At 41.1% G+C, this 25,585-nt stretch overlaps 1 protein-coding gene across 1 annotated transcript in view; it reads right to left on the bottom strand.

The window, feature by feature from the left end:
- The window catches only part of STARD13 (StAR related lipid transfer domain containing 13), a 181,402-nt gene that overhangs the window by 55,494 nt on the left and 100,323 nt on the right, over nt 1-25,585 (bottom strand). The window contains exons 2-3 of the mRNA XM_007464251.1: nt 20,724-20,795; nt 17,377-17,458 (exon numbers count right to left, since the gene is read on the bottom strand). Of these exons, the coding sequence (XP_007464313.1) occupies nt 17,377-17,458; nt 20,724-20,795 (154 nt within the window). The remainder of the gene's footprint in view (nt 1-17,376; nt 17,459-20,723; nt 20,796-25,585) is intronic.

Genomic DNA, 25,585 nt, shown 5'->3' with positions numbered 1-25,585 from the left:
GTTCAGCAGTCATCGCGGGCAGTTTCAGAGAAGCCTGAGTAGAGGGCTGAGCAGTGAATGATCCCCAAGAAGAAATGTAGCTCAGCAGCAGAGAGATTTCGGGTATTTTGAAGAGAAAATGAACAATTTATCGCCACACAATATTCTCTCACAGGTAGAAGCAGTAAAACAATTCGTGAGCTGACAGGTCATTTTCTGCCAGGTTCCAGTTCAATTTAACAAACAGTCATTGAGTTCCTGCCCGGCACAGGGCCACGGAGCACCAGGCGCCCGTGATGTGCCACCGAACAAGATACGGTTCCTACCGGTGAGCGCTTTGGAACTGCAAGGGAGTCCCTCGCCTCCCCAGCTTACCACGCCCAGAGGGAGTGAGGCCAGGCTCGGTGTGAAGTGAGCTGTGTCCAGACTGCCCCGAGCATGGAGGGGACGCCTGGGAGGGCAGAGCCCAGGGGCCAGCAGGAGGACGAGGGAAAGGCAGGCAGTGTGCTTGCTGGGAGGGCTGGGGACTCGTGAGCAGCGAGTGTGCTGTGCGGGGACCAGAGGGAGACAGGGAGGGTGGTCTGGGCCCTGTCTGAGCGAAGTCCCCCCTCGGCCACTGTGACAGAGCCTGGGGAGACACAGAGTGGCCCTCGGCACTTGACGTATAAATGAAAGCAATGGAGCCCTTTCCTTCTTTGTATCTTAGGTTTGTATTTTACATCTAAACTGCCAACTTTAGATTGGTCATGAGGTCTCCCATGCTGACTTAATGGTCAGTTTCCTGTGATATTTTTCTAATATTCCTGCCAAAGCCTCAAGAGGAATAACAAGCAGGGGTACGGGTTCATCTGATTCTGATTAAAGCTGCAGCCTGAACTTCTCACCCTCCGCTCAAGTGTCAGAGGCTAAAGGTCTCTAGCCCCGTCTCTGAGGAGTGTTCCGGGTGCGGTCCTCCAAGATGGTCAGAAACCAGTCACCTGTTCCGGGGATCAGAGGCCAGCACCTCCGGGAGCAGCAGCTCCTCCTCTGCGGGGCCTGGGAAACGTTCCCCGTCTGTCTGGGAGTTTACAAAACAGATTCTGCAGAGCAGCGTGGAGAGCTATGCCACATGGACTTGTCTGGTATGTACTCACCCAACGTGGGGCCTTTCAAATATCACAGGCCATCCAGCAGGATGGCCTTACGGTGTCTGGGGTGGGCGGGAGAGTGTAATTAGAAGTGCACGAGTGGCACAGCTGAGCCAGGGAAGGCCACGCCTCCCCTTTGCTGAGCTTTTCACTCTGGCGGCTCTTCTACCAAGTGGTCCTGCGGCAGCAGAAATGCTGGCCCCTCCTCCAGCCCGGAACCCCACAAACTGTCCCTGGATGTCAGTGGAGGCGTGGGAGAGAAATGGTCACTAAGCAAAGAAAATGGAGTAGTGTGTGATGTTGATTAAGGGGGAAAGGATGTACGTGCGGGACTGTGTAACTTGTACAATATATACTTTCAATTGAGAAATAATTGATGCAGAACATCGTATAAGTTTAAGGTGTATGACATAATGATTTGATGTTTGTATATACTGGGAAATGATCACCACAATAAGTTTAGTTAATATCCATCTTCACACATAGTTAGTAATTTTTTTTCTTGTGATGCGAACTTTTAAGATCTACTCCCTTAGCAACTTTCAAATATGCGACACAGTATTGTTAACTATAGTCACCATGCTATACGTTACACCTCCAGAAAATCATTTTAAATAAGCAATGGACTCTAATAATGAGGGTTTCAGGGAAGAGTGTAAGTTCCTCTGGCAAATCAATAAAGGACATCAGCCACAGTGGTCCAAAAGTAAAGAGCTATAAACAAAAGTCCAGGTGTTCTTGGGCTTCTTTAGTTTGGGGATTTCAGACACAGTTTAAATTCACATATTCCTGTATCAGAGAAGTCAGATGGGGTGTCCTTAGCTTTTTAACTGTTCCCAACAATTGCATCTAATCCAGATAAAATTTCTCTAGTGAGAATTAGTCCAAGTTGAAGCAAGGGTCATATGAGAGATTTCTGAGAAAACTGAAAGAAAGCAAAACAGCCCAGGGTGGAGGGGGAGAACTGGATGGTACGAAGCACTCACCCTCTGGCGCTAAGGGGCGTCTCGCAGCTCCTCCCTCTGCCTGCCCCACAGACGTGGGGTCCCCCTCAACCAGCCTTGGTCTTCTTTTCCTCACTGTCCCACTCTCGGGACCTCATACGCAGATGACTTTACATCTCTGTCTCCAGCTGAGGCCCCTGTCCAGCTCCACACCCGCACACCCAACTGCACCTGGACACTTCCACTGGCACTGGCCCCTCAGGTGCCTCAGCTCATCACTCCTTCCCCCCTCAGACCCTGGCCGGACTCCCCAACCCTCCCTCCTCGGCTGTTTCCTGACTCAAGGAAGGGTGTCACTACCACCCAGCTGCTCAAACCAGGAGGAGTCTGGTCCCCCTGAATTCTGAGCAACAACAGCAATAATAATAGCACCGGTTATTCATAGGTTCTTGTGAGAATTAAGCGAGATCAATGTCAAGAGCTTAGTATACTAGTCAACATATACTAAACACTCACAAAATGGTAGCCATGGTAATCTACTATTTACGTGGCAAAGCAAGGCATTTTTATTTTTATTTTTATTTATTTATTTATTTATTTTTTTTTCTTGCGTTATGCGGGCCTCTCACTGTTGTGGCCTCTCCCATTTGCGGAGCACAGGCTCCGGACGCGCAGGCTCAGCGGCCATGGCTCACGGGCCCAGCTGCTCCGCGGCATGTGGGATCTTCCCGAAACGGGGCACGAACCCGCGTCTCCTGCATCGGCAGGCGGACTCTCAAGCACTGCGCCACCAGGGAAGCCCAAAGCAAGGCATTTTTAAAAACATTGCTAATATTTTTAAGAATGCAACACAAATATCTAAAAATACATATAGAGAGAAGTGAATAATATTAATAATATAAACTCCTACTTTTGCCCTGCTGTCCTATTTTGTAGTTTCTTGTGTATTCTTCCCGAAGTCATTTTAAGTAGCTGGTTGGAAAAGGTTACATAAGAGGCCATTAAAAACTATAAAGATCAGGAAAGCCCCATGATCAGTGGTTTCAGGGGCTCACTAGAGTTGGGCCCTGGGTACCAGCTGTGCAGGGAGCTACTGACCAAGAAGCAGATGGCCTGGTGATATCTGCCGGCTGGCAGCCCTGATGAAATGTGGATGCTCTAGCAACAGGAGGTATGAAGAGAGAGGACCGTCAAGATGGTGGAGGAGTAAGACATGGAGATCACTTTCCTCCCCACAAATATATCAAAACTACATCTACATGTGGAATAGCTCCTACAGAACACCCACTGAACACTGTCAGAAGACCTCAGACTTCCCAAAAGCCATGTGGCTGACAGGGTCTTGGTGCTCTGGCTGGCTGTCAGGCCTGAGCCTCTGAGGTGGTAGAGCCGAGTTCAAGACATTGGACCACCAGAGACATCCCGGCCCCACATAATATCAATGAGTGAGAGCTGTCCCAGAGATCTCCATCTCAGCATTAAGACCCAGCTCCACTCAACGACCAGCAAGCTACAGTGCTGGACACCCTATGCCAAACAACTAGCAAGACAGGAACACAACCCCACCCATTAGCAGAGAGGCTGCCTAAAATTGTAATAAGTTCACAGACACCCCAAAACACACCACCAGACGTGGTCCTGCCCACCAGAAAGACAAGATCCAGCCTCACCCACCAGAGCACAGGTACCAGTACCCTCTACCAGGAAGCCTACACAACCCACTGAACCAAACTTACCCACTGGGGGCAGACAAAAAAACAACAGGAACTATGAACCTGCAGCCTGAGAAAAGGAGACCCCAAACACAGTAAGATAAGCAAAATGAGAAGACAAGAGAAATACTCAGCAGATGAAGGAGCAAGGTAAAAATCCACCAGACCAAACAAATGGAGAGGAAATAGGCAGTCTACCTGAAAAAGAATTCGGAGTAATGATAGTAAAGATGATCCAAAATCTTAGAAACGAATGGAGAAAATATAAGAAATGTTTAATAAGGACCTAGAAGAACTAAAGAGAAAACAAACAATGATGAACAACACAATAAATGAAATTAAAAATTCTCTAGAAGGAATCAATAGCAGAATAACTGAGGCAGAAGAACAGATAAGTGACCTGGAAGATAAAAGAGTGGAAATAACTACTGCAGAGCAGAATAAAGAAAAAAGAATGAAAAGAATTGAGGACAGTCTCAGAGACCTCTGGGACAACATTAAATACACCAACATTCGAATTATAGGGGTCCCAGAAGAAGAGAGAAAAAAAAGGGACTGAGAAAATATTTGAAGAGATTATAGTTGAAAACTTTCCTAATATGGGAAAGGAAACAGTCCATCAAGTCCAGGAAGCACAGAGAGTCCCATACAGGATAAATCCAAGGAGAAACACGTGAAGACACATATTAATCAAGCTATCAAAAATTAAATACAAAGAAAAAATATTGAAAGCAGCAAGAGAAAAGCAACAAATAACATATAAGGGAATCCCCATAAGGTTAACAGCTGATCTTTCAGCAGAAACTCTGCAAGCCAGAGGGAGTGGCAGGGCATATTTAAAGTGATGAAAGGGAAAAACCTACAACCAAGATTCCTCTACCCATCAAGGATCTCACTGAGATTCAGTGGAGAAATTAAAACCTTTACAGACAAGAAAAAGCTAAGAGAATTCAGCACCACCAAACCAGCTTTACAACAAATGCTAAAAGAACTTCTCTAGACAGGAAACACAAGAGAAGGATAAGACCTACAATAACAAACGCAAAACAATTAAGAAAATGTAAAAGGAACATACATATCGATAATTACGTTAAATGTAAATGGATTAAATGCTCCAACCAAAAGACCAAAAGACACAGACTGGCTGAATGGATACAAAAACAAGACCCATACATATGCTGTCTACAAGACACCCACTTCAGACCTAGGGACACATAAGACTGAAAGTGAGGGGATGGAAAAAGATATTCTATGTAAATGGAAATCAAAAGAAGTCTGGAATAGCAATTCTTATATCAGACAAAATAGACTTTAAAATAAAGACTATTATAAGAGACAAAGAAGGACACAACATAATGATCAAGGGATCAATCCAAGAAGATATAACAACTGTAAATATTTATGCACCCAACATAAGAGCACCTCAATACATAAGGCAAATACTAACAGCCATAAAAGGGGAAATTGACAGTAACAAAATCATAGTAGGGGACTTTAACACCCCACTTTCACCTATGGAAAGATCAAACAAAATGAAAATAAAGAAACACAAGCTTTAAATGACACATTACACAAGATGGAATTAATTAATATTTATAGGACATTCCATGCATTCCATGCAAAATTCCATGCAAAAACAACAGAACACTTTCTTCTCAAGTGCTCATGGAACATTCTCCAGGATAGATCATATCTTGTGTCACAAATCAAGCCTCGGTAAATTTAAGGAAATTGAAATCGTATCAAGTATCTTTTCCAACCACAACGCTATGAGACTACATATCAATTACAGGGAAAAAAAAACAGTAAAAAATACAAACACCGGGATGCTAAAGAATACGCTACTAAATAACCAAGAGATCACTGAAGGAATCAAAGAGGAAATCAAAAAATACTTAGAAACAAATGACAATGGAAACCTATGGGATGCAGCAAAAGCAGTTCTAAGAGGGAAGTATATAGCAACAAAATCCTACCTCAAGAAACAAGAAAAATCTCAATAAACAACCTAACCTTACACCTAAAGCAATTAGAGAAAGAAAGACAAAAAAACCACAATGTTAGCCAATGGAAAGAAACCATAAAGATCAGATCAGAAATAAATAAAAAAGAAATGAAGGAAAGCAAAGATCAATAAAACTTAAAGCTGGTTCTTTGAGAAGGAAAACCAAATTGATAAGCCATTAGCCAGACTCATCAAGAAAAAAAGGGAGAAGACTGAAATCAATAGAATCAGAAATGAAAAAGGAGAAGCAACAGCTGACACTGCAGAAACGCAAAGGGTCATGAGGGATTACTGCAGGCAACTCTACGCCAATAAAATGGGCAACCTGGAAGAAATGGACAAATTCTCAGAAATGTACAACCTTCCAAGACTGAACCAGGAAGAAATAGAAAATATAAACAGACCAATATCAAGCACTGAAATTGAAACTGTGATTAAAAATCTTCCAACAAACAAAAGCCCAGGACCTCATGGCTTCACAGGCGAATTCTATCAAGCATTTAGAGAAGAGCTGACACCTATCCTTCTCAAGCTCTTCCAAAATACAGCAGAGGGAGGAACACTCCCCAACTCATTCTACGAGGCCACCATCACCCTGATAACAAAACCAGACGAAGACGTCACAAAAGAAGGAAACTACAGACCACTATCACTGATGAACATAGATGCAAAAATCCTCAAAAAAATACCAGCAAACAGAATCCAACAGCACATTAAAAGGATCATACACCATGATCAAGGGGTTTATCCAAGACATGCAAGGATTCTTCAATATACGCAAATCAATGTGATACACCGTATTAACAAATTGAAGGAGAAAAACCATATGATCATCTCCATAGATGCAGAAAAAGGTTTAAACCAAATTTAACACCCATTTATGATTAAAACTCTCCAGAAAGTAGGCATAGAGGGAACTTACCTCAATATAATAAAGGCCATATATGACAAACCCACAGCCAACATCGTTCTCAACGGTGAAAAACTGAAATTATTTCCACTAAGATCAGGAACAAGACAAGGTTGCCCACTCTCACCACTATTATTCAACGTAGTTTTGGAAGTTTTAACCACAGCAATCAGAGACAAAAAAGAAATAAAAGGATCCAAATCAGCAAAGAAGAAATAAAACTGTCACTGTTTGCAGATGACATGATACTATACATAGAGAATCCTAAAGATGCTACCAGAAAACTACTAGAGCTAATCAATGAATTTGGTAAAGTAGAAGGATACAAAATTAATGCATAGAAATTTGCTGCATTTCTATACACTAATGATGAAAAATCGGAAGGAGAAATTAAGGAAACACTCCCATGTACCACTGCAATAAAGAGAATAAAATTCCTAGGAATAATCCTACCTAAGGAGACAAAACACCTGTATGAAGAAAACTAAAAGACACTGAGGAAAGTAATTTAAGATGATACAAACAGATGGAGAGATATACCATGTTCTTGGATTGGAAGAATCAACATTGTGAAAATGACTATACTACCCAAAGCAATCTACAGATTCACTGCAATCCCTATCAAACTACCAATGGCATTTTTCACAAAACTAGAACAAAAAGTTTCACAATTTGTATGGAAACACAAAAGACCCCAAATAGCTAAAGCAATCTTGAGAAAGAAAAACGGAGCTGGAGGAATCAGGCTTCCTAACTTCAGACTATACTACAAAGCTGCAGTAATCAAGATAGTATCGTACTGGCACAAAAACAGAAATCTAGATCAATGGAACAGGATAGAAAGCCCAGAGATAGACCCACGTACATATGGTCACCTTATCTTTGATAAAGGAGGCAAGAATATACAATGAAGAAAAGACAGTCTCTTCAATAAGTGGTGCTGGGAAAACTGGACAGCTACATGTAAAAGAATGAAATTAGAACACTCCCTAACACCATACACAAAAATAAACTCAAAATGCATTAAAGACCTTAATGTAAGGCCAGACACTATAAAACCCTTAAAGGCAAACATAGGCAGAACACTCTATGACATAAATCACAGCAAGACCTTTTTTGACCCACCTTCTAGAGAAATAGAAATAAAAACAAAAATAAAGAAATGGGACCTAGTGAAACTTAACAGTTTTGCATAGCAAAAGAAACCAGAAACAAGACAAAAAGACGACCCTCAGAATGGGAGAAGATATTTGCAAATGAAGCAAGTGACAGAGGATTAATCTCCAAAATATACAAGCAGCTGATGCAGCTCAATATCAAAAAAACAACCCAATCCAAAAATGGGCAGAAGACCTAAATAGACATTTCTCCAGAGAAGATATACAGATTGCCAACAAATACATGAAAGGATGCTCAACATCACTAATCATTAGAGAAATGCAACAGAAAACTACAATGAGGTGTCACCTCACACCGGTCAGAATGGCCATCATTAAAACATCCACAAACAATAAATGCTGGAGAGAGTGTGGAGAAAAGGGAACCCTCCTACACCGTTGGTGGGAATGTAAATTGATACAGCCACTATGGAAAATAGTAGGAGGTCCCTTAAAAAACTAAAAACAGAACTACCATATGACCCAGCAATCCCACTACTGGGCATATACCCTGAGAAAACCGTAACTCAGAGTCATGTACCACAATGTTCACTGCAGCAGTATTTACAATAGCCAGGACATGGAAGCAACCTAAGTGTCCAAGGACAGATGAATGGATAAAGAAGATGTGGCACATATATACAATGGAATATTACTCAGCCATAAAAAGAAATGAAATTGAGTTATTTGTAGTGAGATGGATGGACCTAGAGTATGTCATACAGAGTGAAGTAAGTCAGAAAGAGAAAAACAAATACCGTATGCTAACACATATATATGGAATCTAAAAAAAAAAAAAAAAAAAAAGCTTTGAAGAACTTAGAGCAGGCCAGGAATAAAGATCCAGACGTAGAGAGTGGACTTAAGGACATGGGGAGGGGGAAGGGTAAGCTGGGCCGAAGTGAGAGAGTGGCATGGACATATATTCACTACCAAATGTAAAACAGATAGTCAGTAGGAAGCAGCTGCATAGCACAGGGAGATTAGCTCGGTGCTTTGTGACCACCTAGAGGGGTGGGATAGGGAGGGTGGGAGGGAGACGCAAGAGGGAGGGGATATGGGGATATAAGTATATGTATAGCTGATTCACTTTGTTATACAGCAGAATCTAACACAACAATATAAAGCAATTATACCCCAATAAAGATGTTAAAAAATATATAGAAAGATCAATGTTTTTCATGTGGGAAATCCCCTATCTTTGACCCTTCCATGTCTGTACTTGTCTGTACTCCATGGCTGCTCCCATTCTATACAGGCTACCTTGGGGTGAGGTTTGTGGTGGCAGGTAGGGGTGGGGATGAAGATGCCTTTCCTGCACATTAAATTAGTTATAAAAACAAAAGTGAAAGTTGAAAATAACCACATCAAAATTTCATGTGTTCTTGTCTGGGTAATTCCTACTGGCATTTTAGGGTCATTTTCCCAGGAAACTGTCTCTGAAGCCCTTTCCCCCTTAGCTATCCTGTACTTACAGTGATTACATCATTTGTCCAAGTAAATCATTACTCATTTCTCAACCTAGGCACCTCACCGTGGGCATTTGGGGACAGATAATTCCTTGTGTGTGGGGGTGCTATCTTGTGCATTGTGGGAGGTTAGCAGCATCTCTGGCCCCACCCATTAGATGCCAGTAGCATCACCACAGGTGTGACAAGCAAAAACGTTCCCAGACCTCGAGACAGGGCAAACTGCTGCCCCATCTCGGGTTGAGAATCACAGCATTAGCCTGAGATCTCAGGGTGAGGATTCTGTCTCATTTGTCTCCATAGTAAAGTAAGGCCCTCAGCCTTGATGAAATGAATTGAAGGAACAGTTGACAAAGTACCGCTACTCTCCAACAGTAAATCGGTTCTAAACACTTCACAAAAGAACAAAGTGTGCTTTAAACTCTTACTTTAATATGATTATTCTTTTACAGTTGAGGTCCATGAAGGCACAAATGCAATGAGAATTTCTAACCTTGGGACTTACAAGTTAAATTCAGAACATCACAAGGCAACATAAACATCTCGGGAAGAATTACCTTTAAAGAAGGACATGAAAAACACTCCAAATTGTGTTTCACAAAAAGACCTAAGCTCTCTTTGGAAACTCCAGAAGCAGCCTGTGTGGCTTTGAATCCTAACAGTGCTATTTACTAACTGTAAATCGACAAGTTATTTCATACCTCTGTGCCTCTGTTTCCTCATCTGTAAAATGGGAATGATGTTAGAGCCTATCTTATAGGATTGTTACGAGAACTAAATGAGTAAATATTTGTACGATACTTAGAGCCATGCTTGGTGAGCACTTTGTGTTCTAAAGAAATGAAATCACCCCTTATTGGGATTTGTATTTAATTTATAGATTCAGAATTTCAAAATGACCATGATTATCATGTAACCACCTATATCCTTCTCCCAATGATTTGTCTATGGTTTCAGTCTAGGTAATTGTCACAAATTCTTATACGACATAACACAATATATAACATTGTACATTTTCTGTGATATTCTTAAAGGGAAAATTTAAAGTATATTATCCATTTTCATAGATTACCATTATTTAAAATTAATAATATTACTTAAATAACTCAAATCAAATATGTGCCTTTGTGTGTAGAGGTAAACTGTAAAAATCACTTTTGTCAGCATTCTTTCTTACCCTCTCCCTCATCCCACATTATAATCCATTGTCATTAGTTGTCCTTTTAAATACAAAGGGCAGTGACAGATGCACTATAATCCTAATCAGTTCCATATCTCCATAAAACAGTACTGAACAAGGTGAATGCCCTTGTTTTATACATGTTGTGATTAGTTACTATTTATTAACAACGTAAGTTAGGCAGATCTAACATTAAATTAGAAATTCAGAGATCATCTTGGGCATCAAGGCCCTATGTTATTAGCAGTCTGAGAAAATGTCCCAAACCAAAATGCTAACAGAACATGCCACTTCTGAAAACTCTCATTCAGGAGCTTTGATTTGCTGCAATTTGCCTTAAAGGTGACAAACTTTGCAAGGTATTGTGATACCTTGGCTATGCCTGCATTTTGAGATGGTTAGTTTCAGTTAGCTCATCCAGGTACTTAGACTTGCAATTAGCTTTTCATTACTCACAGGGGAAATTATTTTTCAATTAAATTCAATCAAAACACATCAAAACAGAATTATAATTGTGGTTGCTAAGTAACAGAGACTGCACTGTTCTGACTTGCAGTAACAAATATTTACAGACGGCTGCTGTGTACTGGCGCTGTCAGAGTTGCAGAAGCAATGGTGAGGCATGGTCACCATTCTGGAGATTCACACCTTCACTAAAGACAGCAAACCCGTCTGGTTTCCGAGACCTGAACATGAGAGCCACACATCCACACATGCCCATAGAGGGCATCCATCTATGCCCAGCCAGGCATCGGTCCTCCCAGCCACGGACATCCTTAGCACAATCTATTTTTTCAAGCCAATGAAAAGTTAACACTGCTCAACAACTCTCCAAGCATAAATCGGGACCCAGGCTATTAATTGTCTGTCCATACAGGAGAGAAACTTCCAGACAAAAAAAGGTGAGTAAAATTCTTGTGGGTAACGTTTACAGGAGACCTTCAGCTCTCGTTTTCATTTGCCTACCTGGCAGAAGCTAAGTGCCCTCTGGCTATGATTCCCGTTAGGATTCTGCATTAGCTCAGCATTTCAAATATGCATGAGAAATGTAGAGCCCACAAAGCTTTAAAAATAAAACATGAGACCAGCTCTATCACTGTGTCTGCAGTGCACGAGGAAGAAAATGAATAAAATCACAACCCCTTATTGCTCTCCAGGCATTAATCATAATATACCATGTGAGTGGGTGAGTGTCTAATTAACTGCTCATCAATCTTAAAGTTTTAAAAGTGCTGTCACTGCCCTCAGGCTGGAAGTCTTCCTTCAGCCTGCTTTCAGGAAATCTTGTCTTGAAGGAACTCATAAGGAAGACAAAGAAATTCCATGGGTGTTCCCTTCAGCCAAGCTACCTCCATCTCTGCCCTACCTACTCTGCCTGTTTCTTTTGATCACCCCGCTGTGACTACTCCTTTGGCCTCTGTTCTACCCACTGCTCCTGCGCCCTGAGAATCTCAGCTCACATACCTCCAGCCAAATGCTTTTCTTATTTCATAATATTTTTGGAGACATAGCCGTCCTAAGAATTATTCCAATGATAACAACCTCCTGCCACTCTAACCAATTTTACACAAGCTGGGCCCTTATCAAGAGCACTGTGATGTCTGGCATTGTTGCATTCCCACATGTTTATGCAGTATTGTCTTTTGGGTACGTCTGTATGAATCCTGCTATGGGCTGAATCAGAAATGGGTCATGGGTTCTACAAGAGAAGGCTTCCTAATTTTTCTGGCTGACACTACCTTATGCAGAATTTTCTATCTTGAAATGATTTCTTTACTGGCTAATCTATATCATGGCTGAAAGTTTTGTTTTTTTTTTAAAGTCGACTTGGATGGAAAAGTCCAGAACTTAGTCAAGGCACCTTAGATCACATGCAGCAGTGAGTAGATAAAGATTTACCACCCATGTGTTTGAAATTCAAAGCTTTACCCACTCAGACACATATGTCATCCAATGAATAGAACTGCACAATCAGAAGCAGTTTGCTCCTACAATCCTGATTTAAAAATATGGAATGAAATTTTTATTCTCGATTTACAATGTAATCCTTGATTTATATTTTAAAAGTCTATGCGTAAGCTACTAGAACTAATGAGTAAGTGTAGAAAGACTGCAGGATGCAAATGAACAATATACAACAACAACAACAAAAATACTAGCAATGAACAATTGGAGACCGAAACAATAAAAAACAGTACTATTTAGAATAGCACCACAAAACATGAAATTCTTAAGTACTTTCAAGTACGCGTATTACCCATATGCTGAAAACTACAAGTTAGGGTTAAAAAAAAAAATCAAAAGAGACCTAAACAGAGACATGTACCATGTTTATGAATCAGAAGCCTTGTTACTGTTAAGATATCAATTCTTCCCTAACTGATCTATAGAGTCAACACAATCCAACTCAATACTCCGGTAGGATTTTAAAAATTGATATCAACAAGCTGTTTTAAAATTTATATGGAAGGCAGAGGAACTAAAATAGCCAAAACAATCCTGGCAAAGAAGAACAAAGTTGGAGGACTCACACTACTGGATTCCAAGACATACACAAAGCTAAGTAATCAAGTGCCATATTGATGAAAGAATAGACACATAGATAAATGGAACAGAATAGACAGTCTAGAAATAGACTCATGCACATATGGTCAATTGATTTACAATATAAGTGCAAAGGCAATTCAATGAAGAAAGTATAGTCTTTTCAACATGGTGGTCAACCAATGGGATATTGATAAACAAAAAATGAATCTTGAGCCATACTTTTTATCTTCTAAAAAATTAACTTGAAATGGATCATCAACTTACGCATAAAACATAAAACTGAAATTTCCAGAAGAAAAACAAAGGAGAAAATACTTGTGACCTTACGGCAAAATTTCTTAGGTGTGACATTAAAAACATGAAAAAAAAAAAAGATAAACTGCACTCCAATAAAATTCGAAACTTCTGTGAAAGACATTGTTAAGAGATTGAAAAAATAAGCTACAGACTGGCAGAAAATATAAAAACTCAATAAGAAAACAAACAACCAAATTTTAAAAATAGGCAAAAAACTCAGACACTTTACTAGAGAAGATATATGAATGGCAAATAAGCACATGAAAAGACATTCAACGTCATTACTCATTTAGGACATACAAATTTAAATCACAATGAGAAACACTAGACACCTATTAGAATGGTTAAAAACAAAACAAAACAAAAACTGACAACACCAAGTACCAACAAAGATGTGGAGCAACTGGAACTCTCATACATCGTTGGTGGTAATACAAAATGGTATGGTCACTTTGGAAATGTTTGGTGGTCTCTGATAAAGTTCAAATATACTTATCATATGCACCCCACAATCCCATTCCTAGGAACTTACCCAAAAGAAATGAAAACTTATGTACACACAAAAACTTGAATATGAATGTTTATAGGGGCGTTATAGCCACCCAAAGTGGCAACAACTCAAATTTCTTCATCTGGTGAATGGATAGACAAATTGTAGTATGTCCACACAATGGAATACTACTGAGCAATTATATTGATTGATACACGCAACACGGATGAATCTTAGGTGCATTAGTGAAACAAAGGCAGATTCGAAAGGCTACATACTGTTTGATTTCACTTATATAGCTTTCTGGAAAAGGCAAAACTATGGGTACAAGAACCAGATCAGTGGTTGCCAAGGGTTGAGAGTAGGCTGATGACAAAGGTGAACCAGGGAGTTTTTTTAGGTGATGGAGCTGTTCTATATCTTGGTTGTGGTGGTGGTTACATGATTGTAGGCATTTATCAAAACTCAAAGAACTGTACACTGAAAATAGTGAATTTTGCTTTATAAATATACAGAACACCTTGACTTAAAGAAAATATAGATTTAAAAATTCAACTGGGATGATTTCACTTATATATGGAATCTAAAAAACAAAATAAGCAAATATATCTAAACAGAAACAGAGTCATAGATACAGAAAACAAACAGGTGGTGGCCAGATGGGAGGGAGGTGGAGGGAGGAGAGAAACAGGTAAGGGAGACTAAGGGGTACAAATCTTCGTTTACAGAATTATGAGTCACACGTATAAAATGTACAGTATGGGGAATATAGTCAATAATTATGTAATATCTCTGTATCGTGACAGATGACAACCAAACTTACTGTGTGATCATTTTGAAATGTATAGAAATATAGAATCATTATGTTATATACCAGGAACTAACATAGAGTTGTAGGTCAATTATACTTCAAAAACAAACAAACTTACAGAAAAAAGATCAGATCTGTGGCTACCTGAGGTGGGGGGAGGGGGGATTGGATGAAGGTGATCAAAAGGTACAAACTTCCAGTTATAAGATAAATAAGTAGTAGAGATGTAATGTACAAAATGATAAAGATAATTATACTGCTGTATGTGTCACATATCTGAACACTGTTGAGAGTAAATTGTAAGAGTTCTCATCACAAGGAAAATTTTATTTTTCTATTTCTTTCATGTTGTATCTATATGAGATGGTGAATGTTCACTAAACCTATTGTGGTAAATATTTCATGATTATGTAAGTCTAACCATTATGCTGTACACTTTAAACGTATACAGTGCTGTATGTCAATTATATCTCAATAAAACTGGGGGGAAAACAACAAAAGCCATGATTAGAGAATCAAAGACCTATGAGTATGCAAGAAAATTCAATTGGGAAAAAGATAATGTAATATAATACAATTAACAATAAAAATTATTTCTTTTAAAAAATGCCAGCTTACTAGTAAAAATACTGTTGGTTAAATCTAAGAGGGAAAACTCAGGATGAGGTGGTGGTGGAATAGTTCTGAGTTGCATGAAGCCTTGGTGTGCGTCAGACATGCTGAAGAGAAAACACTGCTTTTCCAATTCATTGCCTTTAAAGAATTACAACCAGGACTTCCCGGTGGCGCAGGTGTGCGTCAGACATGCTGAAGAGAAAACACTGCTTTTCCAATTCATTGCCTTTAAAGAATTACAACCAGGACTTCCCTGGTGGCGCAGTGGTTAAGAATCCGCCTGCCAATGCAGGGGACACAGGTTCGAGCCCTGGTCCGGGAAGATCCCACATGCCGTGGAGCAACTAAGCCTGCATGACACAACTACTGAGCCTGTGCTCTAGAGCCCTTAAGTGGCAACTACTGAGACCGCGTGCCGCGTCTACTGAAGACCGTGCACCTAGAGCCCGTGCTCCGCAACAAGAGAAGCCACCACGATGAGAAGACCGTGCACTGCAACAAGGAGTAGCCCCCACTCGCCGCAACTAGAGAAAGCCCGCATGCAGCAACGAAGACCCAGTGCAGCCAAAAATAAAATTAAAAAAATTTATATATATATAAAAAAAAAGAATTACAACCAAACTACCCATTCTTCTCGTAAACGCTCACAAATGGCATTTTGTGCTTGTTTGTTTTTGAGTCCAAATAACCAGTTCCTGCAATTTGTGATTTAAAGAGTTCTTTGCTCTTCTACCCACTTAAGCAAACCCACAGTAATGCTTTCCTTCAACATTCAGAGATCATTCCTTAACACAAATCTATCTTCATATAGGAATCACAGGGTAACCAGCTTATGAACGTGGAAATATATATGTCTACAGAATCAGCAAGCCTATGGTTATTTACATACTATTCTAATATATATCGGTGTGTCCTTATCTTGGCAAAAGTTTTCCTCATCATTACTTTCCTCTTAAACTATCTTTTCTTTTCTTTTCTTTTTTTTTTCGCTGTGTTGGGTCTTCATTGCTGCGCACGGGCTTTCTCTAGAGCACAGGCTCATTAGTTGTGGTGCACGGGCTTAGCTGCTCTGCGGCATGTGGGATCTTCCTGGACCAGGGCTCGAACCCATGTCCCCTGCATTGGCAGGCGGATCCTTAACCACTGTGCCAGGGCTCAAACCCATGTCCCCTACGTTGGCAGGCAGATTCTTAACCACTGTGCCACCAGGGAAGTCCCTAAACTACCGTCTTTTCTATGTCAAATGCAGAATGTACGAGAAAAAAATGTTGGACTGCAAGTTATGAGGACTGCAGTTTTAAAGTCAGTTTAGCCCATAACTAGCTCTGTAGCCTTGGAAAAATGACTCACCTCCTGGAACTAATATTTATTTCCAGCTCTGACCTCTCGCCAGGGCTTTAGTTAGGAAACTTCATATTCCTACAGACACATAGAACCTCTCATGCACATTTAATTGTTCAGAGATATTGATTACATTGGTATCTTTTATTATTACTTAAACTATAATTATTTTAGTTGTTCATTTATGCTTCATTTCTTCAGTTAGATTTCTCCAACCAGATTAGACATTCTCTGAGGGGAGGGAGTTATTCATCTTTGTCTCCTTATATCATCTATCACATAGTGAAGGCTTAAATATTTCAGGTTGCAGATATAATTACTTGAGCTTACATATTCTAGTTTGCTGATATAATCATTTGTCTTTGCAAAAAATACAGCTGAGTTTGACATACTCATGGAGCTCTACAGGGCCCTCCCTGACCACTCATGCTCTGGTCCCCCACAATGCCTTCTCCCACTAACCCACCCAAACCCCATCACTGTCTAGAGCCTCAGTTTGTTTCACTTTTTTAACATAGCTTAACACTCTCTGAGATAATCTCTCCTTCTCCCTCTTTTTCTCTCACTCATTCTCTCTTTTTCCCAATCTATTGTCTGAAGCACCCTACTAGGATTTAAGCTCCATGACTGATCATGGTCACCATAATATACTTACAGCCTGGACCCATGCCTGGCATATAGTAGGTACTCAATAAGTACTTACTGAATTGTTGTTGAACTCGCCGCTCAATATAGTGATAACTGTTAGACGCTGAACAATCAAAAGAAGCAAAAATACTTCACATGATTTACCTGTAAAGAGGTTCTACAAGGTCTTTTTCAAGAAAATCATGATCGTTCTTGACAGCCACAATGTTGATGGGAAATTGTGAGTCTGAAAGAGACAAAGAGAGACAAAGGAGTTTATACGCCTTGTTTTATCTGAATGGGCACCCATATCTTCAGGCCACCATGTTTCTGTACTCATGGCTGATCTTAACAGCAGTTACTCCCCATTGACAGGTGTGTTGGTAATGTTTAGAGAACATAAAGTTTTACTTTTATCCCAATAAATGCTTTTAAGAATACAAAAAAGTGTGAAATATGAAAATAACCAAGTGTCTGACCTTGGATAGGACTGCATACCAAGTGCCTGCATTTTTTTTTTTTTTTTTTCTTTTTGCAGTACGTGGGCCTCTCACTGTTGTGGCCTCTCCCATTGCGGAGCACAGGCTCCGGACGCACAGGCTCAGCGGCCATGGCTCACGGGCCCAGCCGCTCCGCAGCATGTGGGATCCTCCCGGACCGGGGCACGAACCCGTGCCCCCTGCATCGGCAGGCGGACTCTCAACCACTGCGCCACCAGGGAAGCCCGTGCCTGCATTTTTATAGCTCATCACTATCACAGACTTTTGCCTGTATGGAGAACTTTCCCACTCTCACCATCCACCTAAGGTGGAGGTTGCTGACTTCTGTCCTGATCAGTTCATGAAATACTTAGTTTGGCAGATTTTTTTTTTTTTCCTTCAGAAAGGAAAATACCGGAAGCTCAATGGCCTCAAGTATTTTATTTGTTAGCAAAGTCTTGAGTCACTTTGGAGTGTCAGCAAAATACTCAAACAACTGATTCTATCCAATAAAAAAGGAGAAATTCCAACATTGTAACTTTTCTCCCACAGACTACTCATGCCAGATTTGGAGGTCATGGGCAATGCTTAGGTCACAGTGTTACTTTTAGGTACCTCATTTGTGGAGGTAAAAATCTGGAGATCATTGGAATAAAGTCCATGGCCAAATCTAACCATCAATGTTGGTCCATTATCATCATCCTACCATTCTTTCTCTTTCTCATCTTATATTTGACATTTGCCAATCATAATAAATCTAAGGGTACCAATTTTCTTATTGCAAGTTGAAAAGAGAAACAATTCCTCTTCTGGTGAAAAAAAGTGAATTCCAGAGTGAATTCCAGACAGTTCCTGAATGTAGACTGTCTTCATTCTGCTAGAGAGGGAGTTAATGTGTAGTCATGAGGAACACAGACATGGAAGCCCAGCTGCTCTGGCTTTAAGTCGTGGCTCTGCTACTCACTAGCTGTAGACTGTGGGCAAATCACTTAACCTCCTCTGGGACTCTGTTTCCTCATCTCTAAAATGGGGATGATGATAATTATAATACCTCCCCTATGGTGTTGTGAATATTAAATGAATAGTACATGTACAGTGCTTTGAACAGTAGCTGGCACATAGTAAGCTCTATAAAAGTATTTGTTCTTATTCTTATTACATCCATTAAATGCATATGGCTTACACACAATCTGACAAGCCCATCCCACTTATGAGATATCTTTACTTCTTAGTCATTTATAGACTTCACATTTAAATTGCATAGTACTTTGAGTGCACATTACAGTAGAAAATCTATCTCATGAAGGAGCATTCTGACTCTTCTACTTTATAATCTTGTAAAAGTCACTTAACCGTTTTGGGTCTCTCATAATCAGTGAGTGCATTGCTGGTGGGGGTGGGGGAATAGCAGCTGCTTAGACCAAAACTGTAAGACCCTCCTCCTTGTCTAAAAGGCTATGGTTTTTTGAAAGCTTTTATCAGAGACTTTAGACTTCACAGCATATTCAGAATTTAAGTGAGAGAAGTAGAAGGTTTTTTGTTTTGTTTTGTTTTTTAATATAAAACTGAGCTTCTGGGCTTCCCTGGTGGCGCAGTGCTTGAGAGTCCGCCTGCCGATGCAGGAGACGCGGGTTCGTGCCCCGTTTCGGGAAGATCCCACATGCCGTGGAGCGGCTGGGCCCGTGAGCCATGGCCACTGAGCCTACGCGTCCGGAGCCTGTGCTCCGCAAATGGGAGAGGCCACAACAGTGAGAGGCCCGCATAACGCAAGAAAAAAAAAAAAAAAAAAAAAAAAAAAAACTGAGCTTCTAGGTGAAGAGATGAGTGAGATTCACCAGTGAGTAAAGGTTAATTTTGTTGATTCTTTCCATCCTACATGAATTTTACGTCATCAGGAACAGAAGTCTATACTGTCTAGTGTATTACATATGCTCAGTTTACCCCTAAAGATTCACTCTCCACTTTTCTGTAAACTGCTTTGTGCCCCAGGGTCAGCTGTGGATGGCATTCAAGGGGATCCATGCCCTCTGCTTCCTTTTGTGTTTGGCCAATGGGAAGCCCTGGCTGGAGATGGAGGGAGGGAGGAGTGTGAGCTCAGGGCATTTACTCTCCTGGTTGCCTCCAGGGGAGGCTGCCATCACCAGCTGTGTCCTCCACTCCTAGGGCCTGCTCTGAGACCTTCTCTCCTTCTGGGTTCTGGCACCCTCTCCCTCCATTTATGGCTTTGGGCCTAGGGTAGTGACAGCTCTGCTGCTACAAGCTCTGGGCTCCTGGACTGTTCCTCGTGGTTTCCGATGCCCTGCCCACATCTTTGTAATGAACACTTTTAGAAATAAATCCCCCTGAGATTGTCTTGAGTATGCCATCTGCTTACTGCTGGGATCCTGACTAATTCACTATACGACTATCCAGGAAGCAGATGCTTTGGTTATAATTTTAGGTATCAGTAAGATAAAGGTGAGTAAGTTTATTAACTGTCAAAACATCACTGGAAGTAAGTATGATGCTGGCAATAGAAGCTCCTGACTTAAAACCCTGAAAAATAACATCCGATCCATGTTACATCTTAAGCATTTTCAGGTTAAGTAAACAGAACTCAAGAAAAGTCTCAAGATAAATTAGTTTTGTGATTTCTAGGAAATTTATCAACAATTCATTTATTGTACTTTCAAGAAAACAGAGAGTGATGAAAAAACACAGAAAAGGATAAGGAAGGAAGTGCAGAAAAGCTGCTGTTGGCAGAACACTGGAAGGAAAAGGCAGAGCTGGGATCGGTGGTAGAGATGAGAAGCAGAAAGAGCAAAGCAAGAAGTAAAGAAGGGAGAAGCAGGGAGGGGCCGAAGGTGAGGCAGGCTCAGGAAGCAAGCCTCATTCCTAAATCGGCATCAGTATAAACCCTGAGCATTGGAAAGGTGGAGGCAAGGAGAAAGCAAGGAGAAAAAATGGTTGAGAAAGATTTGGAAGTCAAAACACACCACAGGACATATTTTGAATTTATTCTCTTTATAAAGAGAGAAGAAAAGCCCAACTTACCCTCGTATAACTGAGCGTACTGCGGAAACCCGGCAGCGCGGAGCCAGTCACATGCTTCCTTCGCCTCAATTTCTGAAAAATACAACAAAGGGAAATGTGTGAGTCCAACGGCCACCCACTGATCTCTACCTCCACAATCAATGAGGAACTGGTGAGCACTGTGCATGTTATTACAAAGCAAAATTGTTCTCACGTAAGTCTGTGTAAGTAGCCTACCCAGAAATGGGTATAAAGTGAGCAGGTATCACAAAGGTACTTGTTACGTGTCTGCTAAGCTTATCTTCAATGCTAATCCATAAGTATTTGGATAATAGCAAAACCACAGACTACAGAACACAAAGGCTGGGTTTCAGGGAGGGAAAAATGTCTTATTTATACACTAGGGAACCAGGGGACTAAGGAGGAGGTGGAAAAACTTCCTTATGATTTTTTTTAAATAAATTGCTTTAAACTTTCGAAGATAAAGCTAAGACTATTTATTCTACATTCCTTTATTCTTTTACTCTGGGGATAATGAAAGAACGAATACAACTGGGCAGTTTGTGAAAATGTATTTTCTCATCAAGAAAGGTATTAACAAAAATCCAATGTTTTACTATTTCTTTAATTTTACTAATGGCTTTAATTCCAAATGCCTTGTAATAAGATGTGCATTCATCAAGCACATTCTAATGATTTTCAAGCTGCAGAGTGCATCATGGAACAGTAAAGCTGGTTATCTGGAATTGAGACATGTGTTTGATGGGGCTGCTAGAATCTCTGAGGGCCAACCCCAAGAGGTTGATATGTCCTTTGGGTGACCAATTTTGGTGTGGACATACCAAGAGTGCACGGGACCACCTGCCTGGAGAACTTGGGAGGGAGATGGGGAGAGTCTACAGTATGTGAACCAGGTCACTTTTCGACCTCATGAATCCTGGATCATTTCCCAACCACAACTCTGTTAGATAAATATCAATGCAGGGGAAAAGAAGTTCATCTGTCAAAAGTCCAGTTTCTCCAAACAAAATTAAACAGCCTATTATAACAGGTCTCTACCCAGGCCTCTTCCTCTGCTGTTGGGAGGGAGCCCGGTCAGGTCATTGTATTTCCATTTACTCTGACGTTCGTTTTCCCCTGTAGCCAAAGTTGGAGAGTACCAGATGTTCTTGGGATCACTTCATAAAAACGATCCACGCTAGCATCAGCAGTGGGCCAGAGACTGCAACCTACTTTGAAAGCTCAGTGTCTTTGCAGCATAACGTTCAATGTGACAGAGCTATCTGGTCTATGTTAGGAAAACAGACCAAAGGCCAGAACATTCACAGGCTCCAAAGGGAAGAGCAAAAGCCTAAAGCCCTGTCCCACTGATCTGGTTGGATATGGGTTGAGATATGTTATTAAATCCAGGGAAACAGGGCCTGTGGTGGCCCCTGTCCCAGAGTCCCTGCTTCTTTTGGCATCCCCTAACCCATTGTCATTCCAGAGACTGATGATTTCTAAATCTTGGGTTTTTTCTCTGACATGAGGGTTTTTTTACATACTTACTACCAGCACAGACCTAATAGGTCTCATTCCTGCCTTGTACACATCATTCAGAAATATCTGGGGCACCAAGCTGGAAATAAAAGCATTTCTATGAGGAGGGGTGAGACCCACAAGGGCAGTTCAAAATGAATTGACGGGATTGTACTGTATTGGCTAACTTGGGTTTTCCCTTTGGAAGGTACAAAGGGCAATTATTGTACGTCTCTAAAGTTTTATTTAGTACTCATTTGAGAGTCCTTATGTGAAGGCTTCCACTTTGATAACTGCACCAGTACCTCAGGGGAAGTAGGAAATGCACATTCTGACTGTAACATGGAGAAAATGTGAGTCACTCCTGAGTCAAAGATAGGCTGTTGCCTTCTAAAATTTCAAGCTTCAGATTTGCTTTCTTCTTCAACATACTACAGGGGCTAGTGATGAGAAAATACCTAATTTCTAGACATGCTCTAAACAGTTATGAGTCAGCAAGTCTTAGAGAGAAGCACAGAATTCTGTTACGTGAACTACATGAATAGTATGCCTTTTTCTATTTTACTATTGCTTTTACTATTATTGAAATGTACTGTTAAGCAGGAGAGCCCCAGAGAGACAGACCACGAAGAACAAATGGGGGCGACTTGGAAGGCAGGAGCTCTGCCACACAGCAAGCTCAAAGGGGAGCAGGAAGTAACTTGTAAAGGAGCGTACACTCCACCAGATGCTGTGGTAAGAAGGACAGAGAGCTGGGGTAGAGGTGGGCAGCAGGGGTCCTCATGGAAAGACTCTCTTTGAAACTAAGACTCTGGTTGGGCAGTGGAAGAGGGCTCAGGCTAGCCTGGGAGATTTTATTTAAAAGGCTCCCTGGATAACTTCGTTTTGTTTTTTCATAAGAGTAACCTAGATAATGAACTGAAACTCTACCCATACATAAACATAAATAATCAAATCTTAACCAGAACCCAGGTAAATCAAACTCTCAAATAAGCTGATTTTTTTAAATGGGTTGGCATTTTGTTTTTAAGTCTCCCAGGCAAAAGACAACAAAAGCTGCAATTAGTAGGGGCTTCCTTGGTGGCACAGTGGTTGAGAGTCTGCCTGCCAATGCAGGGGACACGAGTTTGTGCCCCGGTCCAGGAAGATCCCACATGCCGCGGAGCGGCCGGGCCCGTGAGCCATGGCCGCTGAGCCTGCACGTCCGGAGCCTGTGCTCCGCAACGGGAGAGGCCACAACAGTGAGAGGCCCGCGTACCGCAGGAAAAAAAAAAAAAGCTGCAATTAGTAAATAATAAATGAGAAGAAGCCACATCCCGGCCACGGTGGATGGCTCCTCCCCACCACTCCCCACACCCAACTTGCTGTTCTGTTTCTGAAATGTCTCCCAAACACATTCCCCCTACTCTTAACGGCAAAACCACCTAGTGACAAAGCAAACAAACAAAATAATGGAGCACAATTAACCACTATCAAATGTGACTTTGCCCATCAAGCTGAGTTGGAGATAAAAAGAGCCTTATGATTCCTACTGATTCCCCACAGCCCCTACTAACACCTGTCAGCCAAATGCTAATGTTTTCCCCGGGGTGTATTACCCATGCAACAGCCAAAATGCCTGGAGAAGTAAGAAGGAATCATTACTGCCAGTGTCATGTTTCACAAGGCCTACATAATGAGAGTTAAATGACATTTGAGGAGAGTGTGAAAATCTCTTTTCCACTGAGCTCTTGCTTAGCCAGCACAAAATTATGTAAAAGCTTTAAGGGCCATTCAAATCACATTTTGACAGTTTTATTTGTTCCCCATTTCCAACCCACACCTGGCCCTGTGGCATCTCCAGGGCTAAAAGGCAAAGCACCAACCTTCTGCAAGTCTCCTGCAGCAAACCTAAGTGCGGGGAGAAACCAGAGAACGCCCTTGACAGACTGGCCTACTGATCTCGACCATGGTTACCACACTGTTACTGGAGAAGATTCAGTCTGTTTGGCTCCGGATATGATAGGATTTCAATAGAAGTTTTGTAATTATTATATATAAAAATCCTTTCCATTTTACTCTAGAGTGAGCATCTGTTTTTGCTTGTCCAACATCCTTCCCCCCTCGCTCGGATAATAGAGCCTCTTCCACATGGTATAGGTGGGCCCGATACTCCTGGTCCCCTCCAACCACATTCCTTGGCCCTCTCGCCACCACCCACATGGATGACCTGCTCCTTAAGAGAACCCATTCCCCTAAGTCCAAGGAAACCAAGGAGTTTTGGGATATGAAGTCAACAGTTGTTTGGGGGCTGAAATCAACTGGTTGGAAAGGGAGATATTCAGTTTTTCAGTTGGTAGCTGGACCTGCACAAAAGCCAAGCAAACCTTTTCAGTCGATAAATAAAGAAGATAGTTTGGCGCTTGGCATGCTCTTCCATCACATATCTGCGATTCTACTTGGGGGAAAGTCACTCACTTTGCCTCAGTTGCCTTTCCTACATGCTTAGACCATGATCGGACCTCTGTCCAGTGACAGACACAGCTGAGGGAGGCTGTCTCATTGGGTGCCCGAGTTGCTGCACATCAAAGGGCATGAGAATGAAGTCACTGTGGAAATTACCATAGCCTGTGACACTGGTTTTAGAAAGTATTATCACGTTTCTTAATTACATGTGCTCAGTGTTAAAAACTTATAAAAATACAGAACGGCACAATGAAAGAAAAAAGTCAACTCTTGTCCCATTAGTTAACATAATTCAATATATGTTATTTGTCAAACTGGTAGTGATGGTAATATCTTTGGTTGACTAATTTCTGCATATAACAAAATACATTGTGAATATTTTCCCATATCATGGTATTGTTGGTAAAAATGGAAATTTTACTTTGTTTTGAGAATGATGCTTATTTTTTGAATACTGCCGATTGAGCTGACAACATCAAGGTAGCCAAGAAGAAACAGTTCAGTAGGCCTTCATCAACACAGTCTGATTGTGGAGAAGGCTGGAAGTCTATGTGAGTTAAAAGAGATTTACAAGCTGTTTCTTTAAGGAAATATCACCCGATGTTTGTACAGTCAGGTGGCAAGGCTCCAGAGGGCCTCAGTCAAGTAAGGAGTTGTATTGAGCGCTGCAAATTTACCGCCCAGGTTTGCAGGCCTCCTTTCTTGTTACTCTCTCACTGAATTTTTAAACTGGTGCTTCTAAAGTGCTCGGAACGGTGTGTTCTCCTACCTAAGCATTTAAATACATTTTTTTTTTAAATTTACGTTATTCTCGGCATAGCAAATACTTTTCCCATAGCTAATCCAAAGGGATGCTCTTATTTCTAAATACCCAAAGGGATGCTCTTATTTCTAAATACCCAAAGGGATGCTCTTATTTC

This window comes from Lipotes vexillifer, unplaced genomic scaffold, assembly GCF_000442215.2.
Source record: "Lipotes vexillifer unplaced genomic scaffold, Lipotes_vexillifer_v1.1 scaffold120, whole genome shotgun sequence".
Taxonomy (NCBI): domain Eukaryota; kingdom Metazoa; phylum Chordata; class Mammalia; order Artiodactyla; family Lipotidae; genus Lipotes; species Lipotes vexillifer.
This window is presented reverse-complemented; position numbering and strand designations above follow the sequence as displayed.